At 53.9% G+C, this 18,668-nt stretch overlaps 2 protein-coding genes across 9 annotated transcripts in view; one reads left to right on the top strand and one right to left on the bottom strand.

Moving 5' to 3' along the window:
- LOC116856172 (persulfide dioxygenase ETHE1, mitochondrial) overlaps nucleotides 1–18,668 on the bottom strand; it is a 50,382-nt gene that overhangs the window by 19,988 nt on the left and 11,726 nt on the right. For 3 of the 5 annotated variants that reach the window (XM_032839447.1, XM_032839451.1, XM_032839449.1), the window contains 13 exons: nucleotides 14,292–14,450; nucleotides 13,359–13,433; nucleotides 13,158–13,263; nucleotides 12,834–12,943; nucleotides 12,648–12,759; nucleotides 12,132–12,387; nucleotides 11,708–11,824; nucleotides 11,425–11,518; nucleotides 11,156–11,288; nucleotides 10,750–10,804; nucleotides 10,516–10,655; nucleotides 9,526–9,616; nucleotides 9,146–9,221 (listed from right to left, as the gene is read on the bottom strand). In XM_032839447.1, coding sequence (XP_032695338.1) covers nucleotides 9,146–9,221; nucleotides 9,526–9,616; nucleotides 10,516–10,655; nucleotides 10,750–10,804; nucleotides 11,156–11,288; nucleotides 11,425–11,518; nucleotides 11,708–11,824; nucleotides 12,132–12,387; nucleotides 12,648–12,759; nucleotides 12,834–12,943; nucleotides 13,158–13,263; nucleotides 13,359–13,433; nucleotides 14,292–14,450 — 1,524 coding nt within the window. Of the gene's footprint in view, nucleotides 1–8,898; nucleotides 9,042–9,145; nucleotides 9,222–9,525; nucleotides 9,617–10,515; nucleotides 10,656–10,749; nucleotides 10,805–11,155; nucleotides 11,289–11,424; nucleotides 11,519–11,707; nucleotides 11,825–12,131; nucleotides 12,388–12,647; nucleotides 12,760–12,833; nucleotides 12,944–13,157; nucleotides 13,264–13,358; nucleotides 13,434–14,291; nucleotides 14,451–18,668 lie in introns of those variants that run through there. The other 2 variants (XM_032839450.1, XM_032839448.1) reach the window with 2 other exon arrangements.
- Nucleotides 1,606–4,337, top strand: ZNF575 (zinc finger protein 575). 4 transcript variants are annotated; one of them, XM_032839453.1, is made up of 4 exons: nucleotides 1,606–1,652; nucleotides 1,934–2,029; nucleotides 2,463–2,619; nucleotides 3,079–4,337. In XM_032839453.1, the coding sequence occupies exons 3-4, from the start codon at nucleotides 2,538–2,540 to the stop codon at nucleotides 3,735–3,737; spliced, it is 741 nt and encodes a 246-aa protein (XP_032695344.1). In that variant the 5' UTR covers nucleotides 1,606–1,652; nucleotides 1,934–2,029; nucleotides 2,463–2,537; the 3' UTR covers nucleotides 3,738–4,337. The 4 variants fall into 4 exon arrangements, with proteins under 4 accessions (XP_032695344.1, XP_032695346.1, XP_032695347.1 ...); XM_032839455.1 differs by having other exon boundaries at nucleotides 2,529–2,619; XM_032839456.1 differs by having other exon boundaries at nucleotides 2,534–2,619.

Genomic DNA, 18,668 nt, shown 5'->3' on the forward strand with positions numbered 1-18,668 from the left:
AGTTTATGGCTGTTAATGCTTTCCAGCATTTCTTTGATACAGAGTTATTGGACACCTCCTATGTGCTAAGCTCTGTTCTGGACAGAGTGATAAACAAGATAGGTTGTTCATCTTAACAGAGCATATAGTATAGAGGACAGGTATGCTGTGTTATGTAGGGAGGGAGATGTGACAACAGAGTAGTGGAGGGAAAGGGGGCTCCATGAGCTAGGGTGGACAGGGGAGGCCTTCTACAGTGCCAAATATTTGAAACAAGATCAGGTGGGGGGGGGGTCAGACAACCAATGTGATGGAGAAATGACCTTGGGGGGACAGAGAGAGCCACTAGTGCAAAGGCCCTGGGGTAGGACGGACCATGGGTATACCAGCACTGGAAATAAGGTAAGTTTGGAACATCGAGGTAGGAAAGATCCTCCGAACACAGCATGCTCTTTCCCACCTTGAGTTCTCTACACTTGCTGTTCTGGAATGACCTTGATCCCATCATGGCCTAGTTCAATGCACAATAAAAACAACAGGTAATACTGGTAGCATGTACTGACCACTGTAGGCACCGTTCTAAACTTTCCATTGATTATTGAATTTCGTCCTAAGAACCCAGAAAGGTGGAGAGACTTGGCCAAGATTACACAGCTAGAAACTGGCGGAGCCAACCAGTTACTCAGGCAGTCTGGCTCCAAAGCTCGAATAACCCCACCGTCTAACTCCAACAGCTCCCAGGACTCGCCAGACCTTGTGGGTTATCAGACTGAAGACCCACCCATGCAGGGCATTTTAATAGGCACTTCACGGTCACTCCCGTGGTGGGCGGAAAAGTGCACCATCACGGCACAGGGAAAGGTGCCAAGCGTGCCACCCTGGGCCTGGCTCCAGGAGCTCCAGTCCTCCCAAGAACTCCGGCAGTGATGCTTCGGGAACCGCCGCCCCCATCCCCACGCTAACACCAGAAACGCGGCATCGGGGTGGGAGGGACTGAGATTCTTGAATCACCCAATGACGAACGATGCCGGGGCGCTATGCAAATAACATGTTTTTCATTGGGCGTCAGCTTGCTCTAAGCCTAGCGTTCCGCCCCGCCCACTCACGAATTGGCCTGACTTCTTTGCAAACCCTTTGAGGAGTGAAATGGGCAGCGGGCTCTTCAAACTCCCTCTGGAGAGGGAACTCAAGCTGCCGACGGGATTCTCGAAAGGGAGGGTGTATAGGAAAGGAAGGCGCATATGTTGGGCACTGTCTCTGATCTCTAAGCTCAGTTTCCCCCAGTTAGGTCCTGCACGTGCTTGACTCCAGTCAGCCACCGTAGGCCCCGCAACCCGCAGTGTACTTTCTTACGACCCTTCTATCGGTAGCTCCGCGCTTGCTCACCAACTTGCCTGCCTTGCGCACCCACCCTTTCTTCCATTTCTTCTCCCCCGCCCCAGCCTCCGCTGGCTGCGACTGCGCATGCGTACTGACGCCCCACACCGGCCTCGCGTGGGAGGAGGGGATGGAAATGAGGCTGAGCTGAGCAGCTCACGCGCGCTCCCTCCCCTCCCGTCGCTGGGCACGCGGCCGGCGGTGCAGCTTTGCCAAGTCCAAGGGCAGCGCTGCAGCTGGGGCGGCCGCGGCGGGAGGGGCCTGGAGCCCCGCCCCCGGGGAGGGGCCTTCTGCAGGTGAGGAGGGCACGGGTCCGGGCCCGGACGCCTGGGTGTTCGGGAAGTGGATTGGGGGATGGACGCCAGGATCACCTTGAGAGGAATCGATTGGCGTCCTGATGCATAGGTTCCGGAGGGACTGCATTGGTGCCTGAGCCTTGGTTGGGTGCATTGGTGCCCGAATGCCATGATTCCGAGGCGTGCATTAAGGCCCGGACGCTTGGAACCCCAAAGGAAAAATCCGTTAGGGCTCTCTGGATCGCCAAGACACGCCACGTTCTTTCTGCATCTCCCTCTAGGTTTCCCCTCTACCCTCCACGCTGGGAATGAAATTTAGCAACGAGAAGGAAGCAGTTCACGCGGCGTCGATGGACTGAGATTAAACCAAGACTCGGGTAAAGCTACCTATTGGGAGGTGAAATCCCGCCCACTCCGCTCAGGCTCCTCCCCTGGGACAGAGTTCTAAAACACCCGTCCTCTCCGCTCGAAGGCCCCTACCCTGGGTCTGAGTTGCTTTGGGACCTGTCTATATAGCCTCGCCCATTCCCGGGTTCGCTTCCACGGCTGGGAGGTTCTGGTGGGGTAGGTCCCGTACATTCTAGAGGCCTAGCCAGCTCCGCGCTCAGGGCGGCCCCCAAGTTTAAGTAGTAGAGTACCCGCCACTCCGCTTGAAGGCTCCAGCGCCGGGTGCAAGGCGCAAAGGGTCAGGTTTGCATAAACCCCGCCCATTGTGCTCTTAGGCTCCGCCTTCGCATAGCCCCCGCCCCCGCCCCCGGATCCTAGGCTTAAAAAAACCTTGCTCTAAAGTGGACTGGTGCCTGATTTTAGTTCTACAGCCCTATCCCCATCAGCCTGGTAATCACCCGCATTGCCTACCTCTCTCTGGGTTCCTGGACCAGCAAGATGCTGGAACGAGATGCAGAGTCCGCCGCCGGGGACACCGATCCTAGTCCCACTGGCAAGGAACCAGTAACCAAGGGAGGAGGTGAGAGCGGTCCCGCCTGTGGGTAGGGGGGTCTTCTACAGGAACTGGGGCTAAGAAAATCATATTTTGAGGGACTCTCGGTGAAAGTTTGAAGGCCTAGGGTGATGACCATTTGGGATATTCCACAAATATGTTCTGGGGAATCCTACTATTGGCTTTGGGGAACTTCAGTGATTTTTAGGGCTCAGAAAATTAAGTGTCAGAGGGTTTGATATGCGGACTTTCAGGGTTTTCACTTGGGAATATACTAGAAACGGACACCCCAGTAGTTGCTTTGGGGTTCCAGCCAGGTAACCCTCCGGAGCTCCTTACGATGATGCATGGCAGAAGGTGGGGAATAGTGACTTGTCATTTGAGGAATCCCAGATGACATCTGAGGTTGGCTGGGGGAAGGGAAGCCTGGCCTAGATTCAGGGTGTTGGCTGATGCCTGGAGCCCACCAGCCCTCCTGTCCTGTAGCTCCCCCCCAGGGCTCAACGCAGAAGCCCAGCCAGTCGGTTCCAGGGCCTGCCTCGTCCGTGGGGGTGCCTTCCCCACCCCGTCGGCGGCCCCCACCCCAGCGCCCACACCGCTGCCCCGACTGTGACAAGTCCTTCTCGTACCCGTCCAAGCTGGCCACGCACCGGCTGGCACACGGTGGTGCCCGGCCTCATCCGTGTCCTGACTGCCCCAAAGCCTTCTCCTATCCCTCCAAGCTGGCAGCCCACCGCCTCACGCACAGTGGCGCCCGCCCACATCTGTGTCCACACTGCCCCAAAGCCTTTGGCCACCGCTCCAAGCTGGCAGCCCACCTCTGGACCCATGCACCCGCCCGCCCCTACCCGTGCCCCGACTGCCCCAAGTCCTTCTGCTACCCTTCCAAGCTTGCAGCCCACCGCCACACGCACCATGCCACCGACGCACGCCCCTATCCATGCCCGCACTGCCCCAAGGCTTTTTCATTCCCCTCCAAACTGGCCGCCCACCGCCTCTGTCACGATCCCCCGACGGCACCGGGCAGCCAGGCCACAGCCCGGCATCACTGCTCCAGCTGCGACCAGGCCTTTGGCCAAAGACGCCTCCTGCTCCTTCACCAGCGCAGCCACCACCAGGCTGAGAGCCAGGGAGAGCGCGAGTGAGTCCTCCCCTCGGCTCATGGCCCCCTCTGCCACCAGCTGGGGTCAGTGAAGAGGTGGCATTTTTAAGCTGGGCTGTAAGGACTTGCCTTGAGCAGACAGCTGTCAGGGAGACTGACTCCACACTGGGTTCCAGCCCAGAAGGCTTAGGAACAATTTGCTCACCTGTTTGGGGGGAGGGGAAGGTGTCATCCACAGAGACTTAGCGCTGGGCCCCAGACCACAGGCTTGGAGCTGTGGTTTGAAAGCAAGCCCTGACTCTGGTTCTTCCCTCCATTTATAAGGCGAAAGTAAGAAGTCTGCTAGCATCGTTGGTTGCTGAGGAATGTGGGGAAACGGGGTCTCTCCTTATTGTAAGTTAAATCGGTGCCTCCATTTTGGCCATTTGTCCATAAAAAATTTAAAACGCTCACATACTCGTGTCAACTATTCCACTTCTAGGAACTTACCCTATAGATAAACTCAAGCACTGAAAAAGGCATAAGGATGTTGGGAAACCACCCAAGTGCCCACCAAGAGGGGACCAGCTAATGAAACACAATACAGCCAGAGAACGGATTATGTTGCTGTAGGAAATAAAGGTCTCTTTGTCCAGTTTGGGAACGAGTCCCTAAATATACAAAATGAGGGGCGCCTGGGTGGCTCAGTGGGTTAAGCCGCTGCCTTCGGCTCAGGTCATGATCTCGGAGTCCTGGGATCGAGCCCCGCATCGGGCTCTCTGCTCAGCAGGGAGCCTGCTTCCTCCTCTCTCTCTGCCTGCCTCTCTGCCTGCTTGTAATCTCTCTCTCTGTCAAATAAATAAATAAAATCTTTAAAAAAAAAAAATAAATATACAAAATGATAAAAGCAAGAACAAAGGACATACTGCCAACAGTGTAAAAATTTTTAAAACTCAAGCTTTGGAGCCAGCCTAGACCCACTGCTTATGAGCCAAGGGACCCTGGACAAGCTTTGTCACTTCTCTGGACTCAGATGCCTTATCTATAACATGGGAGTGCTAAGAGGCCTTTGTAAGGGCACAAGCATCATCTCTGGCAGTCACTTCCCTTCTTGGAGCCTGTTTCTCCTGCTATAAAATAGGAATGAGCTAACAATGGACTGCACTTCATTTTTCAGGTGTGTATTAAGCCCCTGTAGCATGCTAGGCCCTGAGCAGGGTGGTAGGCACGCAGCAGTGAACAAGACAGGCCTGGTCTAGCAAGGGGGAGTGGGCGCCAGTCAATTGGGGGCCAAAAAAAAAAAAGGCAAAGAAGTCAACTCCATCTTGAAAAACAAAGTAGGGGAGGGAGCCTTGCTCCCCAGCCCAGGTACCAAGAATGACTTCAGAGTCATAGGAAAGACATCTGCGGTGTTGGCATGGGAACAGACGAGTGGAAGAGAACTGAAGGCTCCAAAATGGCCTTGTGCTCACAGGAGGTCCTGACAAGTGACTATCCCCACAAGTAGATCGGAGGTTGGCACACTTCTTCTGGAAAGGGCCCGATAGTATGTATGTTTAGGTTTTGCAGGCCACAGTGCCTGCCACAACCATCCAGCTCCGCCCCTGGAGTAAAAGAAAAGCCACACACATTATGGTATACGAATGAGTGTGGCTCTGGTCCAGTGAAACTTTACCAGAATTGTAGGTGAGCTGGAAACTGCCTATGGGATGTAGTTTGCAGATCTCTGCTGTAGGTGAATGGGGCAAGGACAGGCTCATCTGTGAACGAGCTAAGAGATCTGGAAGTAAAATTAAGTGGGATCCTGTAGAGGCAGAATAATGGACTCCCAGAGAGGTCCATGTCCTACTCCCCAGAACCCGAGTATGTTAGTCTACATGTGGCAGAAGGGACTTTGTATATTCGTGATTAAGGATCTTCTCTTGAGATGGGGGGATTATCCTGATTATTCCAGGGGGTCCAATGTGATCACGAGGATCCTTATATGAGAAAGAGGGAAGCAGAAGAGTCAGAGGCGATGTGCCGATGGAAGCAGACACCAGGGGGATTCAGGGCCATGATTCAAGGGACTCAGGCAGCCTCTAGAGACTGGAATAGATAAGGAAATGGATCCTCCCCAGAGAGGACACGGCATTGCAGACACCATGATTTTAGCCCACTGGGGCAGAAGTTGGACTACTGACCTACAGAATGATAAGCTAATATATTTGTTTTTGTTTAAGGGTACGAAGCTTGGGATAATTTGTTATGGCAGCAATAGGAAACGTACAGATCCCAACCTCATACCATACACAAAAATAAGTTTCTGGTGATTTAAGATCTTTAAACTTGAAAAATAAAATGGATGTAAGTAATAAAGGAGACTACCTTCGTAACCTCAGAGATACAGAAGGAATCCTTGAGACACAAGAAATGACCATCAGGGGCGCCTGGGTGGCTCAGTGGGTTAAGTAAGCCTCTGCTCTTTGGCTCAGGTCATGATCTCAAGGTCCTAGGATCAAGCCCCGCATCAGGCTCGCTGCTCGGCACAGAGCCTGCAACCCCTCTCTCTCTGCCTGCCTCTCTGCCTACTTGGGCTTTCTCTCTGTCATATAAAAAAAGAAAAGAAAAGAAAGAAAAGAAAAGAAAAAAGAAAGGAAAAGAAAAGAAAGAAAAGAAAAGAAAAAGAAGAAAGAAAGAAAGAAAGAGAAAAGAAAGAGAAAGAAAGAAAGGACCATCACAGAGGAAGAGAGTGGTAGATTTAACCATAAACCAAGTTATAACTATGACAAGATATATAATATTATATAGAGGGTTAGAAAAATCCTTTTTGAGGAGGTCGAGTTTTAGCTGAGATCTGAGATCTGAAATGAATGGATGGGATAAGATGGTCTGTGGAAGTATCCAGCATCAGGGGTGGCACTGAGCAGGCAAATGCAAATTAGCAGGCTGCTAGACCAGCTTCTAGCTAGACCCAGGCAACTGGGCAAGGCCTTGGGGAAATGTCGTGCGAGGGGGAGGGTTAAGTCCCTTCACACTCGAAGTCAGTTTCTATCAACATTTACGCACACAGCTGTCCTGGAAGATTTCCTCCAATGTTTCAGGGACACAAATGCATTTTGAGAGGTGTCAATCTTGTCTAACCGCCATGGTACAGATGGGGAAACGGGCCAGGAGAGATGGGTTTTGCCTGTACCCACATAGCGGGCCAGGGCTGAGCCAGGGGGGGTCCTGGGTCTCCGACACCCTGACCTCCCAAACTGGCTTGTACAAGTCAAGCCAGTTCCTGCCTGGGGGCCTTTGCACCTTCTTTTTCCTCTGCTGGGAATGGTTCTGCCAGACTTGCCCTCACTTCTCCCAAGTCCCAGCAGAGGAGTCGGTCCTCTGACATGCCTTCCCTGCCGACCCTCTCTGAACCACACTACCCTGTCCCATCGCTCTGTAACACTACCCTGTGTTCGTGCTCAATGCTGCACAACACACTCTCAGTCTCTCCCCCAGCAGTGTCAGCCCCCTGAGAGTGGGGCCTCATGTCTGTTTTTTCTTTTAAGATATCATTTATTTATTTATTTGACAGAGAGAGATCACAAGTAGGCAGAGAGGCAGGCAGAGAGAGAGAAAGGAGGAAGCAGGCTCCCCACCGGGCACAGAGCCCGATGTGGGACTTGATCCCATGACCTGAGCCGAAGACAGAGGCTTAACCCACTGAGCCACCCAGGCGCCCCTAGTGTCTGGTTTTCACAGCGCAGTTCCATGGATCTCACACACAGTAGGTACAGGAAGCAAAGTAACAGCCTCCCAAAGATGTCCCCACGCTGACCCCTGGAACCCAAGAATCTGCTTTGTGGCAAAGGAGAATTAGGATGGAAGCAATCAAAGTTGCTAATTGGCTCACTTTAAAACAGGGAGATTATCCCCGATTATCCAGGTGGGCTCATGGTAAACACAAGGACCTTTGAAGGTGGAAGGAAGGGACAGAAGAGTCAGCATCAGAGCGACGTGGCATGAGGAAGACTCCACTTGCCACTGCTGGCTTTGAGTACAGAAGGGGAATTGGGGAAAAGACAAGAAAGTATATTTCCCCCAGAGCCTCCAGAAAGAGCACAGCCCTGCTTACACCCTGAGTTTTTGTCCATTTTGGACTTCAGACCACCAGAACTGGAAGGTGATAAATTTCTGTAGGTCTAAGACATAAAGTCTGTGTAATTTGTTACTGAGCTCTGACTGCCCTTTGCTCTGCTCCAACCCCTTCCTCACCTCCCCAGCTGTGGGATAACGTCCAAGCTTCTCAACCTGGCGCTCACAGCCCTTCAGGACAGCCCTGTCCTTTTGCTTCTACGGTGACATGAATGTTCTTTATCTGCGCGCCTATTACAGCAGCCACTGCGCACTTGAAATGCGGCCAGTGCGACCGACAGAGTAAACGTTCCCTTCATGTCACTGGAGTTCATTCAGATAGCTACCCGGGGGGCACCTGGGTGGCTCAGTGGGTTAAAGCCTCTGCCTTCAGCTCAGGTCATGATCCCAGAGTCCTGGGATCGAGCCCTGCATCAGATAGCTACCCGGGTCCAGGGGCTACGGTGTCAGAGAGCACAGCTCTAAGGACTATGTCCATCCTTCCAGACAGATCTTGCCCTAAACCCTCTTAAACAACTGACCCTGGGGAGCCAGGCTAGTTCCCACCTCCTGGCCTCTGCCCGCGCCACGGCCCTGGCCTAGAACCCCGTCCTAGCTTCTGCCCGATTTTCTACCACCCCATTCAGTTTCCAACTTAGCTGCGGTGGAGGCTGACGGTTCTACAGCCACTTTTGTGAAAGTCCTGGAGAAAGGGAGATATCCCTGGCCCAGGGAAGCTGAGCCAGACTTCAGGAGAGAAACCCACCTCCCAAGATCCAGGCCTCCAGCCCGGGACCCACAGAGGGACAAACAAGACCCAGGAATGGGTTCAGAGGGCTAGAACCCCAGTTCCCTGCCACCTGGCACCACGGTAAGCGACCAGGGAGAAGTAACAGAGCTCCTTCCCTACCAAAACCCTGAAAGAGAGCTCCCCATTCTTCCCAGGACAGAGGTCTCAGGGTAGCCAAGATATCTGACCCTCAGAAGGGAAGCACAAACCAAACAGAGGACAGAAAGCTGGGAGCCTCGAGGAGGTTCAGGAGACTTCCGAGTAAGAGGGGCAGCTGCAGCAAACCAGGTCACCTTTATTAAGCTCGTGTGTGTGTGTGTGTGTGTGTGTGTGTGCGTGCCCGTGCACACACACGTGCAAGCACATATTTCAGGCCTGGGGCACCACCCCATACAGCTGGTGTGGAAGTAACTTCTGCTTCTCGTTGCAACTGTAGATCCACCGGGGGCGGACAAACACCAAGGAGGGGTTGTCCATCAGGGCCTGCAAGGTGGGGCAGGGCGCATATGGGAACATGTGAGTGAGGAGAGGAGGGAGGTGACACAGGGCAGGTTGGGTGTCCCTTTCCCTGCCCCTCTGGAACCTACCTCCTCAAAACTGGGGTCCCACTCCTGTGCTGTGATCACAAACTGGACCCGGTCGCTCATGTAGTCCTCAAGCTCCCTGGCAGGACACGGAAAGAAGCGGAGAATCAGTGTCCCCAACCATTCTCCAAGGTACCTGCGGCAGGCCCCAACGGTGCTCCCCTGTGCCAGCCTTGCCACAGCCACAATGCCAAGGGCTCCCACCACTGCCACTCCGTTTAGAAGGGGGGCCGGGAGGAGTCCCGTTTTAGAGATGAGAATGAGAGGGAAAGCTACTCGTGCCCACCCTGCATGATGTGCCCCTTCTCTGGCTCCCGCTAGCTTTTCCTCCCACAAGATAGCACCATCGCTCCCTACACCTGCCCCCACCCCTGCACACTGACCCGTTAAAGGCTGTGACATAGCGGCTGAGCTTCCGCCGTTCATCCCCAGGGAACTCTCCGTACAGGAAGAAGTGTTTGCCCTGGAAGAAGTCTGCAGGGGAGAGGGTGGAGGAGCCGAGTGTGAGGCCCCCCGCGTTTTGAAGCCCCAAGCAGGAGCCGCAGAACACTCGGAGCAAGACAGGAGGCTGATGCTGGGGAGGGGTGTTCACGCACTCCCGGCAGAGAGGTCCGGGACAGACGGTGCTTCACAGCCAGGCCCATCAGAACCTTTTTCCGGGAGCGGGGTGTTTTCCGGTAACTTCTCGGGCTCTGACCTTCAGGACGGCTCTTTTCTTTGTTCCATTTTAACATGGTTCTCCAAACCATGAAGTTTTGATGCCATTTTTAGAGCTTTGGAGGATCAAAGTGCTTTCCTGCCCATCACCCACAAGGAGCCGGATGGACACGGCCTCTTCCAATCACCACTCACCCTCCCCTCTGCTCAGACCCTGGCTGCCCAGCTTCTCCCTCTATGCTCTGCTGGCCAAGGCTCTGACCCCTGCCCCCATCCCACACCCCCTGCCTTCGTGTTGGGGTGACAAACAGCAATGCCATCACCACCTAGGTGGCCACAGAGATCAGTGCCCATGCCATCTGTGCACCTGGGTGACCTCCCACTCTGAAGAAACCAAGCCTGCAGGGCAGGTGAGGGAGGTGCCGTTCGTACTGGAGTGGAAAGCCAAAGGGGGACATGCCCAGCACTGGGCTGTGATGGATGTGGTCACAGCAGGAAGTCAGGAGGGGGAGCAGAGAGGGAAGGCATGGGAGGATGGATGCCTGTTTCCTAAGGCAACAAGAAGGAAGCAGAGGCAGGGAGTACAGGGGCAGGAGGTGGGGAGACAAGTCATAAGTCATGGGGAGCAGCTGTGATCTGAGGGCTGGCTGGGGGGGTCACAGCTGAGAATTGAGAAAGACAAATCCCACTTCGGGAGGCACGGAGGGGGTTCCTACCTGGGAGCTCGGGAACTGGCAGTTCGGGAGACTCTGGGGGACCCTCATTGTCTGTGTTCTCATCTGTGGATCCTGCATACGGGTCCTCGCCATTCTCCCCCTGGTCAGGGGGCTGCTTTTGCTCCCTCTGCTCGGCTACTCTGGGAGAGTCCACAGGGGTGGGGGAAGAGCATTCAGACCAGATCCCCCTCCACCCAAGCCTGGGGCCACCTCAAACCCCGAGCCCCACCTTACCTTCTCAGCTCATCCTCAGTATCCCCAGAATCTTCTGCCCCATTGCCCTGTTCTTCTGTGAGTGGGAGCTTAGTCAATGCAAAGCACGTGCTTGGTAACCATCCCTCCCAGTCTCCAGCCCAAGCACCGACACAGGCGCGCTAACCGCCGACCTCACCTGCCCTCCAGGTGCAGTTATCTGGGACCCCCACCCCCCTTAGATGCAGGAATCTGGGTTTCCAGCCTTCTCCTCCCTCAGACCTGGGAGTCCAGGCCCCCAGCCCCTCCTCCTCCCTCGGACCCAAGGATCCCAGCCCTCTCTTCCCTCAGACCCCAGAGTCCAGGACCCCAGCCCCCTCTTCTCTCAAGCCGAAGACCTGAGACGCCAGCCCCTCCTCCCTCAGACCCAGGCCCCTCAGTCTCTGACCTGACTGCTCCCCATCAGTGTCAGTGTCTTCCTGGGGTCCTGGTGAGGCTGGTTTGGTCTCTTCTGGGGTTTTGGGTCTCTGAGGTGAGCTGGGTCCTGCTGCCTGAGGGGGCTTGGTTTTGGTCTGGGGGCGCTGCGGAGGGAGGGAGCAGCCTGCGTGTGAGAGCGTGTTCTTGCAGAAGGCAGGGCTGGAGAGTCTGGGGTGCCACGGCGGACGCAGGGCCCCCTGCACTGCACCCTCCCCCACATCAGGGCAGGAGGCATAGGACCTTCTGGGGAAGCTTGGGGGCTTCATCCCCGCTGCTGCTGCTGTGAGAGCCCCCTTCGTCCTCGCTGCTGGAGCTTGGTCCTGCCATGAGGTACCTAGGGCAGGAATATGGGCTCAGACAAACAGCATATGGTGTCTTCCAGGGGAGATGGGGCGGGGGGCAGGTGCTCAGCAAGCCACAGCAACTGGCATTTACTAATCACTCAGGATGCCCTGGCCTCCAGCTCTGGACGGACCCCACTGAAGCCGTCGGTCAGCGCAGCCAGCTGCAACAGAGACCTCACCTCCGGGAGGGCAGTCGCCGCCGCATCCGGTGACAGTCCAGCACCCACTCTTTCCGCACGATGCGGCCTCCGAGGCCTAGGACCTGGCTGTACTTGGGGGTGTTGGCAAAGGCGCAGCTGGCGGGGAAGCAGAGGGGAGGGTGTGGTCAGTCAGGTGTGGTCTGAGCAGGGAAAGGGAGAGAGAGACAGGACGGGGGAAGAAGGAGAAGTCAGAGACAGAGAAAGAGACAGATCGGAGAGAAACAGAGAAAGACATTAGGAGACCAAGGGAAAGATGTAGGAATCAGAAAAAGAGGCAGAGGAAACAGAGAACTGAAGAGACAGCCAGATGAGTAGACAGGGAGAAAGAGAAATGAAGACGGAGGAGTCAGAAGGAGATGGGGAAGCGGCGGGGGGCAAGGTGGGGAGGAGGGCACAGGCCTACATAAGGTGGGTGCTGTCTGGAGTCCAGTCCGGCCGATACTTGGCCCCCAGCTCTAGGGCCTTGTCCCGGAGCTCCGAGCGGAAGGGGTTCTGGAAGCCACTCAGCACCACCACCACACCCTGAAGGATCTTCCCCAGCTCCTGCGGGCCAGCTCGGGGTCCTCTGGGCTCAGTGCCTTCTCGGGACTTTCCTGGCACTGTGCCTCGTGCTGGGGCAGGGACTGGGGTGGTGGCCGGGGTGCGGGTGGGAGCTGGCACTGGGGAGGCCAAAGAGTGGATTCAGTTAGTACTGCTGGGACTAAGCCCAGTCCCTTCTCCCCCACACCCAGGGGTCCTGCCCCCAGCCCCCTCCTCGCTCAGACCCAGGGGTCCTAGCCTCAGCCCCTCCTCCCTCGGACACAGAAGTCAGGACCTCCAGCCCCTCCTCCCTCAGACCCGAGGGTCCAGGCCCCCAACCCCTCCTCTCCGAGGACAGAAGAGCACAGGCCCCTTTGAGAACAAGGAAGCCAGCGCTCACATTTGGGTCTCTTGACAGCAGGTGGTGAGGGCTGGGCTGATGGTTTGCTGGGTGTCTTCCTTTCTTCTTGGTTCAAATCCAACTTTCTCTTCCCTTTGGGGGACTCCTGAGGCTGAGAGGTTGGGATGACCTGAGCCTCTAGCCTCTCTCTGCCCTCTCCACCCCACCAGGGTCTGACAGTCTCACCTTGGAGGTGCCGCCTACTGCCCTGGAGATGGGAGAGGCTGAAGAGGCGGCACTAGAGGCCTGCAGGGTGGCAGCTGCGTAGCTGGGTCCTGCCGGGTCACTGGCTGTGGCTACCGAGGGAGAACGTGGAGCCGGGGTGAGAGGGCTGGGCCCTGAGACCCTTCCACTTCTACCCAGGGGACAGAGTGTTGTTCCCAAAGCCCAGTAGTGATACAGGAGTCCAGGCCCCCAGCCACCTCCTCCCTCTGATTCAGGAGTCCCTAGGCTCCTTCTCCCTCAGACCCACGTCCAGGTTCCAACCCTGGGCTCACTGAGGACACCCACCTGGGGGCGTCTTATTGATCCGGCTGAAGAAGAGGGCGCCGGGTCTCAGGGAGTTGGCACCCTCATCCTCCTCCTTCACGCGGAACTGGCCAAGCTTGGTCACCTTCTAAGGTCTCACAAGGTCAGCACAGTGAGGGGCTGTTGGCAGGCAGGGGTGAAGCAGTAGGGAGAAGGCTCTGCGGGGTGGTGAACAGAGCTTACCTGGGGTGAGGCCTCTGCCTCCTCTTTGTCTGGGGGGCTGTGAAACCGTATAAAACTCAGGCCATAGGGGGAGTCCTGGGAACGAAGGGCGGGTGTTAGGAAGACTGGCCAAAGACAGAGGCCTGGCCCCAAACCCCTTTCACTTGGAGAGACCCTTTATGGCTCTTTGCCTCTTGTGGACAAACATGTCTAGGGAGGTGCCCAGGGGACAATGAGGACGATAATAACATCAAGCTGCTAGTGAGCCCTAACTCTGGGCCAGGCTCGGCTATAAGCCCTACGTGCACCAGCTCCGTCAGCCACGTGGCTGCTGAGGGTCTGAGCGAATCCTCTCTTGCACGCCCGAATTCCTAACCACAGAAGGGGAGGGAGCACTGAGTGCCACATCTGGGACACAGAAATGCTCTCCAGGCTCTTTTCCACTCTTCCGGCTGGACGCAGAGCCCAGGACCCTGGATGACTGGCCAAACACCCCGCAAGACAGGACCCCGAGAGTCTACTTCCACAGTGTGGTATCATGACATACTCGAGTCTTGCTATTACCACAGCTTAACATCCCTACCTCACGGCAACCCTACGAGGAGCAGGAAACTGAGGCCAGAAAGGTTAAGTCACTTGCCCAAGGTCACACAGCTAAGAAGTGGTGGACCCAGGCGTCTGACTCCAGATCCCATGATGGTAACTGTCAGACTGCTCCTCTGCCAAGTCAGCTGCCCCCTTCTCCCATTCCCCTGAGATCCTGCATGCGCCCTTCCCAGACATCCTCTAGGGAATCACCTATGGGAAGGATCACAAACCCGCTTCAGTGACCTCTGGGAACCAGCCTGCTCCTGATCCCCAGGGGAGACCGGCTGCCTCGTCCTCCCAGCCCTCTGGGACTCCATGCTGGCCCCGGACCGAGGACCCTGCGCCCCCAGCTCCCGCCCCAGGTACCTTGCTGTAAGGCTGGCTGCAAACGATTTTGACGCGGTCCCAGCGCTTCTCCGCTGCTGCCCGGACCAACTTGTCGGGCCCGAAAATGCGAACACGGTTGGGGTTTGAGCCACTGCGGCTCTCAGAAGGGGACATGAAAGATGAGGTGACCAGCAGGACCTGGGGGAAGGAACACTGAAGGAGAACCAGGACTGGCTGACTTCAATGACACCTCCCAGGGGCCGGGAAGAAAGCGGGGGCCTGGGCAGGGTCCAGAGAGTCGCCAGATCTGGCCTGCACCTCCACATGCCTCAAAACCTCTCTGCTCCCTTGCTTCTGGGCCGCCGGTCAGTTCCCCCCTGACACAGGCCCCGGGGATCCCTCTACGTCCAGGTCTCCATGAACCACAGCCCAGTTCTTCCACAGGCTCTTCTCTCACTGGCCACAGAGCCCACTCCACGGACCCTCCCAGCAGAGAATAATCACAATGGCTGGTACAATGCTCAAACACCTTTTGGAAACGCACGGCTGAGTTCACGGAAAGCAGAGCAAGTAGGAGGGAGGCCAGGCCCGGGAGAACGGAATCCAGGGGGCTAGGAGAGCTGCACCAGCTCTAAGTGGTTCTCCTGGGGCTCAGCACTGGGAGGCTGGGCAGGAACATGGCTCCTGTCCAGCCGCTCCTTCCCGGGGGCCCTGCCAGTAGGGGGAGCCACAGAGAGGTCGAGAGGCAAAAGGAGGGAGGAGAGATGCGCTTCTGTGCTCTGGCTTCTGGCGGCCCCTGCAAGCATCACCCCTGGTGCGCTTCCGCTTTGGCAGCAGCCCTCCCCAGGGCCGCAGGGGGATCTGGTTTCAGCATTTTAACATCTGCGGAGCTGGTATCATCCGGACCCTCTCAGGGATTCCAGCAGGTCTGCGTTTCAGCTCTGTGGAACCCCACTTCCGAGCTTCTAAACGTTGAGGTTTCAGGAATTCCAACCATGTCCTTTTGCTCCCCCAACCCAAGGGGTGGCAGCTGCTCCCCGCATTACTTCTACACGGCACCTGAGTCTTCTTGCCTCCTGGGTTCAATATATAGTTGCTAATTCGTTATGTTAAATTCTCTGTTACGATAACTGGTGTGGTTTCAGTTTCTTGGCAGGACCCTGACCCACAGGGCAGGTGGCACTGAGGTTAGTGTTTGCCTGGGCGCTGACTCTGGGTACCAGAGAATGTAATTTTAATGGATGGTGGGGGCAGGGTTGGTTGGGAACAGAAGATAAAGCCTGGGCTCTGGTCAAGGAAAAACAGTAGCTCCTCATGGACCATCACCCAACTCCAACAGAGCTGAGCCTCCTCAAAGGGCAACACTTTCCGTGAGTAAATTAGGGGAAAATGCCTTGTGGAGTGAGTCGGTGCGAGGCCTTTCCTCTGGAGAACAGAGATCTGGAAGAATCCTAAGCACAAGACTGTATTCTCAAGGATTTGGAGCAAAAAATTCACATGAACTATCTGCACGGAAAAACCCAAGCTGAAGACTTTAAGTGGTCCTGATGTGCGAAACAAAGGCAGAAAAAAAAATTCTTTAATTTCCTTACCACCTACAGCCAGCCCGCTGACAAGTCCTTGAGACAGGAAGAGTGACATTCCTCTAGGAACTCAGCTGCCTCAATGCTAATACTTTGTTAAGGACAAAAGGCCATCTCAGCCTGACCCCCGGGATCCTCTAAGTGTACTTTTTAAAAGATTATTTATTTATTTATTTGACACAGAGAGATCACAAGTAGGCAGAGAGGCAGGCAGAGAGAGAGGAAGGGAAGCAGGCTCCCAGCTGAGCAGAGAGCCTGATGCGGGGCTTGATCCCAGGACCCCGAGATCATGACCTGAGCTGAAGGCAGAGGCTTTAACCCATTGAGCCACCCAGGTGCCCCTCTCTAAGTGTACTTTAACAAATAAAAACTCCTTTGGAAACGTCCTTTATCTCTGTCCCCCGAGATATATGTTGGTAGTCATCCGCCAAGCTTATGACTCACTGATATATATCTGAAGAGTCACAGGACTGAGTTTTTACTAAAATAAATGACCTTTTTCTTAACAATAGCTAGCCCCCTCAGGATCCTGGAAACCTTGTTTCCAAAATACCTGGGAGGCTTACACTATCCCTAAGCCCTTTCCAACTTGAAAGTATATAATGGGCCACTCCTCATGACCCCAGTGCAGCTCTTTCTGTCCCCTGGGTCCTGTCCCCATGCTTTAATAAAACCAGCTTTTTGCACCAAAGACGTCTCTAGAATTCTTTCTTGGCTTGGCCATCGGCTTCAAACCCTAACATCTTTCCTCCAGCAGACCTGTGTACACAAGATCACCCACGCGGTGGCAGATCCTCTTTGGAGGAATGTACTTCAAACCAGGTCCTCAGACATTCCCCACAGACACATTCCCAAAGATCAGAGGTACACACGTACACACACACACACACACACACACACACACACACACACACTGTAAGGCATATGGAAACAAGCAGCAGAAACCACAAACTGCAGACTCGGACTCACAAAGGCTGCATCCATTTAAATTATCAAACACAATACAAAAGTACATTTAATAGTTTAAAGAAATAAATGGAGATCCTGACAGTATGATGAGGGGACAAGGAGAATCAAATGGATAAGGCAGTTCTGAAAAAGAGTGGAAGGCCTATGTGCCCAATACTGAAGGATAAGCCATGCCTGGTCCAAGCAGTGCAATTCTCTCTGCCAGTGGCTGGTCGGGGTTGGGGACATGACTCAGTTGGCCAATGTGATATTAAGAGGAAGGCTTCTGGTTCTTCTTATTTATTTATTAAGTAAGTAAGAAAATGTCTCTCTTTTTAGGAAATATCCGCTGTAGTGTACGGGGATAATGTGGAAATCATGTTTGCAACTTACTTTCAGTTCACTGAAAAATATGTACCCATGTGTTAACATCTGGGGAATCTGAGTGAATATTATCAGGGAACCCTTTGTACTACTTTTCTGTAAGTCTGGAATAAATAAAGTTATTGACAAACTGGTTTTATGATTTACATGGAAATAAATGCTAAGGAGCTAGAAGAGTCAAGAGACTACTGAAGACCAAGATGGAAGCCCAACACAATCTGATTCCAGTATTTACTATTAGGACAGTGTGGTATCGGCACAAAGATAAAGGTACATATCAATGAAACAGAACATAGAGTACAGAAATCAACCTACACATATATATCCATCACTTTGCAATAGAAGAGCCAAAACGGTTCAGTGGGAAAAGGATAATCATTTTTATATAAAGATTTTATTTTTAAGTAATCTCTATACCCAATGTGGGGCTCAAATCTACAACCCTGAGATCAAGAGTTGCATGCTCTACCGACTCAGCCAGCCATGCACCCCAGGAAAATCTTTTTTTTAAGAGTATTTTCAACAAACATTAAAAAAAAAAAAAGGACCTTGTCCTCTACTTCACACAATATACAAAAATTCATTTGAAATGGACCAGAGATGTAAAATCTAAAATTATAAAATTTTAGATATAATTATAAAATTAAGATAAAAAAATCTAAAATTATAAAGCTTCTAGAAGAAAACACAGAAGATGACGGTAGGAAGAATCATGGCACCCCATAGAGGTCCATGTGCTACTCCCTAGCACCTGTGAACATAGCAAAAGGGACTTGGCAGATGTGATTAAGTATTTTTTTTTAAGATTACTTATTTATTTATTTGACAGACAGAGATCACAAGTAGGCAGAGAGGCAGGCAGAGAGAGAGAGAGAGGAAGAAGCGGCTCCCCGCTGAGCAGAGAGCCCGACGTGGGGCTCAATCCCAGGATCCTGGAATCATGACCTGAGCCGAAGGCAGAGGCTTTAACCCACTGAGCCACCCAGGCGCCCCTGTGATTAAGTATCTTGAGGTGGGGAGATAAGCCTGGGTTATCCAGGTGGGCCCAGTGTCATCACAAGGGCCTTTATAAGGAAGAGCGACACAGGAGAGTCAGAGAAGTGAGGACGGAAGCAGATGTTAGAGTATTGTCATCAGTGCCTTTGAAGATGGAAGGGGCCACAGGCCAAGAAATGCAGGCAGCCTCCAGAAGTTGCGGTAGGTAAGGAAATGGATCCTCCCCTAGGACCTCCAGAAGAAACCCAGCCCTGCCAACACTAAGATTTTAGCCCACTGAAACAGAACTGTAAGAAAGTAAGTTTGTGTTACAGCTTCAAGCCACTGAGTTTGTGTCATTTGTTAGAGCAGCAATAAGAAATTTATACAGAGTATCGTGACTTTGGGACAGACAAATATTCCTTACAGAACCCAAAAGGCACTTAGCAGTAAGAAAGAAAAGAAAAGAGGAGAAATATAGAAAGAGGGAGAGAAGAAGGGAGGGAGGAAGGAAGAAAGAGAAAAA

Source organism: Lontra canadensis, unplaced genomic scaffold (genome assembly GCF_010015895.1).
Source record: "Lontra canadensis isolate GAN:19392208 unplaced genomic scaffold, GSC_riverotter_1.0 scaffold107, whole genome shotgun sequence".
Classification (NCBI taxonomy): domain Eukaryota; kingdom Metazoa; phylum Chordata; class Mammalia; order Carnivora; family Mustelidae; genus Lontra; species Lontra canadensis.

What these genes read in the sequence shown, in the direction of transcription:
- ZNF575 (XM_032839453.1), top strand. Translation starts at nt 2,538, where the DNA reads ATGCTGGAACGAGATGCAGAGTCCGCCGCCGGGGACACCGATCCTAGT. An exon ending in ACCAGTAACCAAGGGAGGAG is followed by an intron (nt 2,620 to 3,078) that starts GTGAGAGCGGTC and finishes CCTGTCCTGTAG; the next exon opens with CTCCCCCCCAGGGCTCAACG.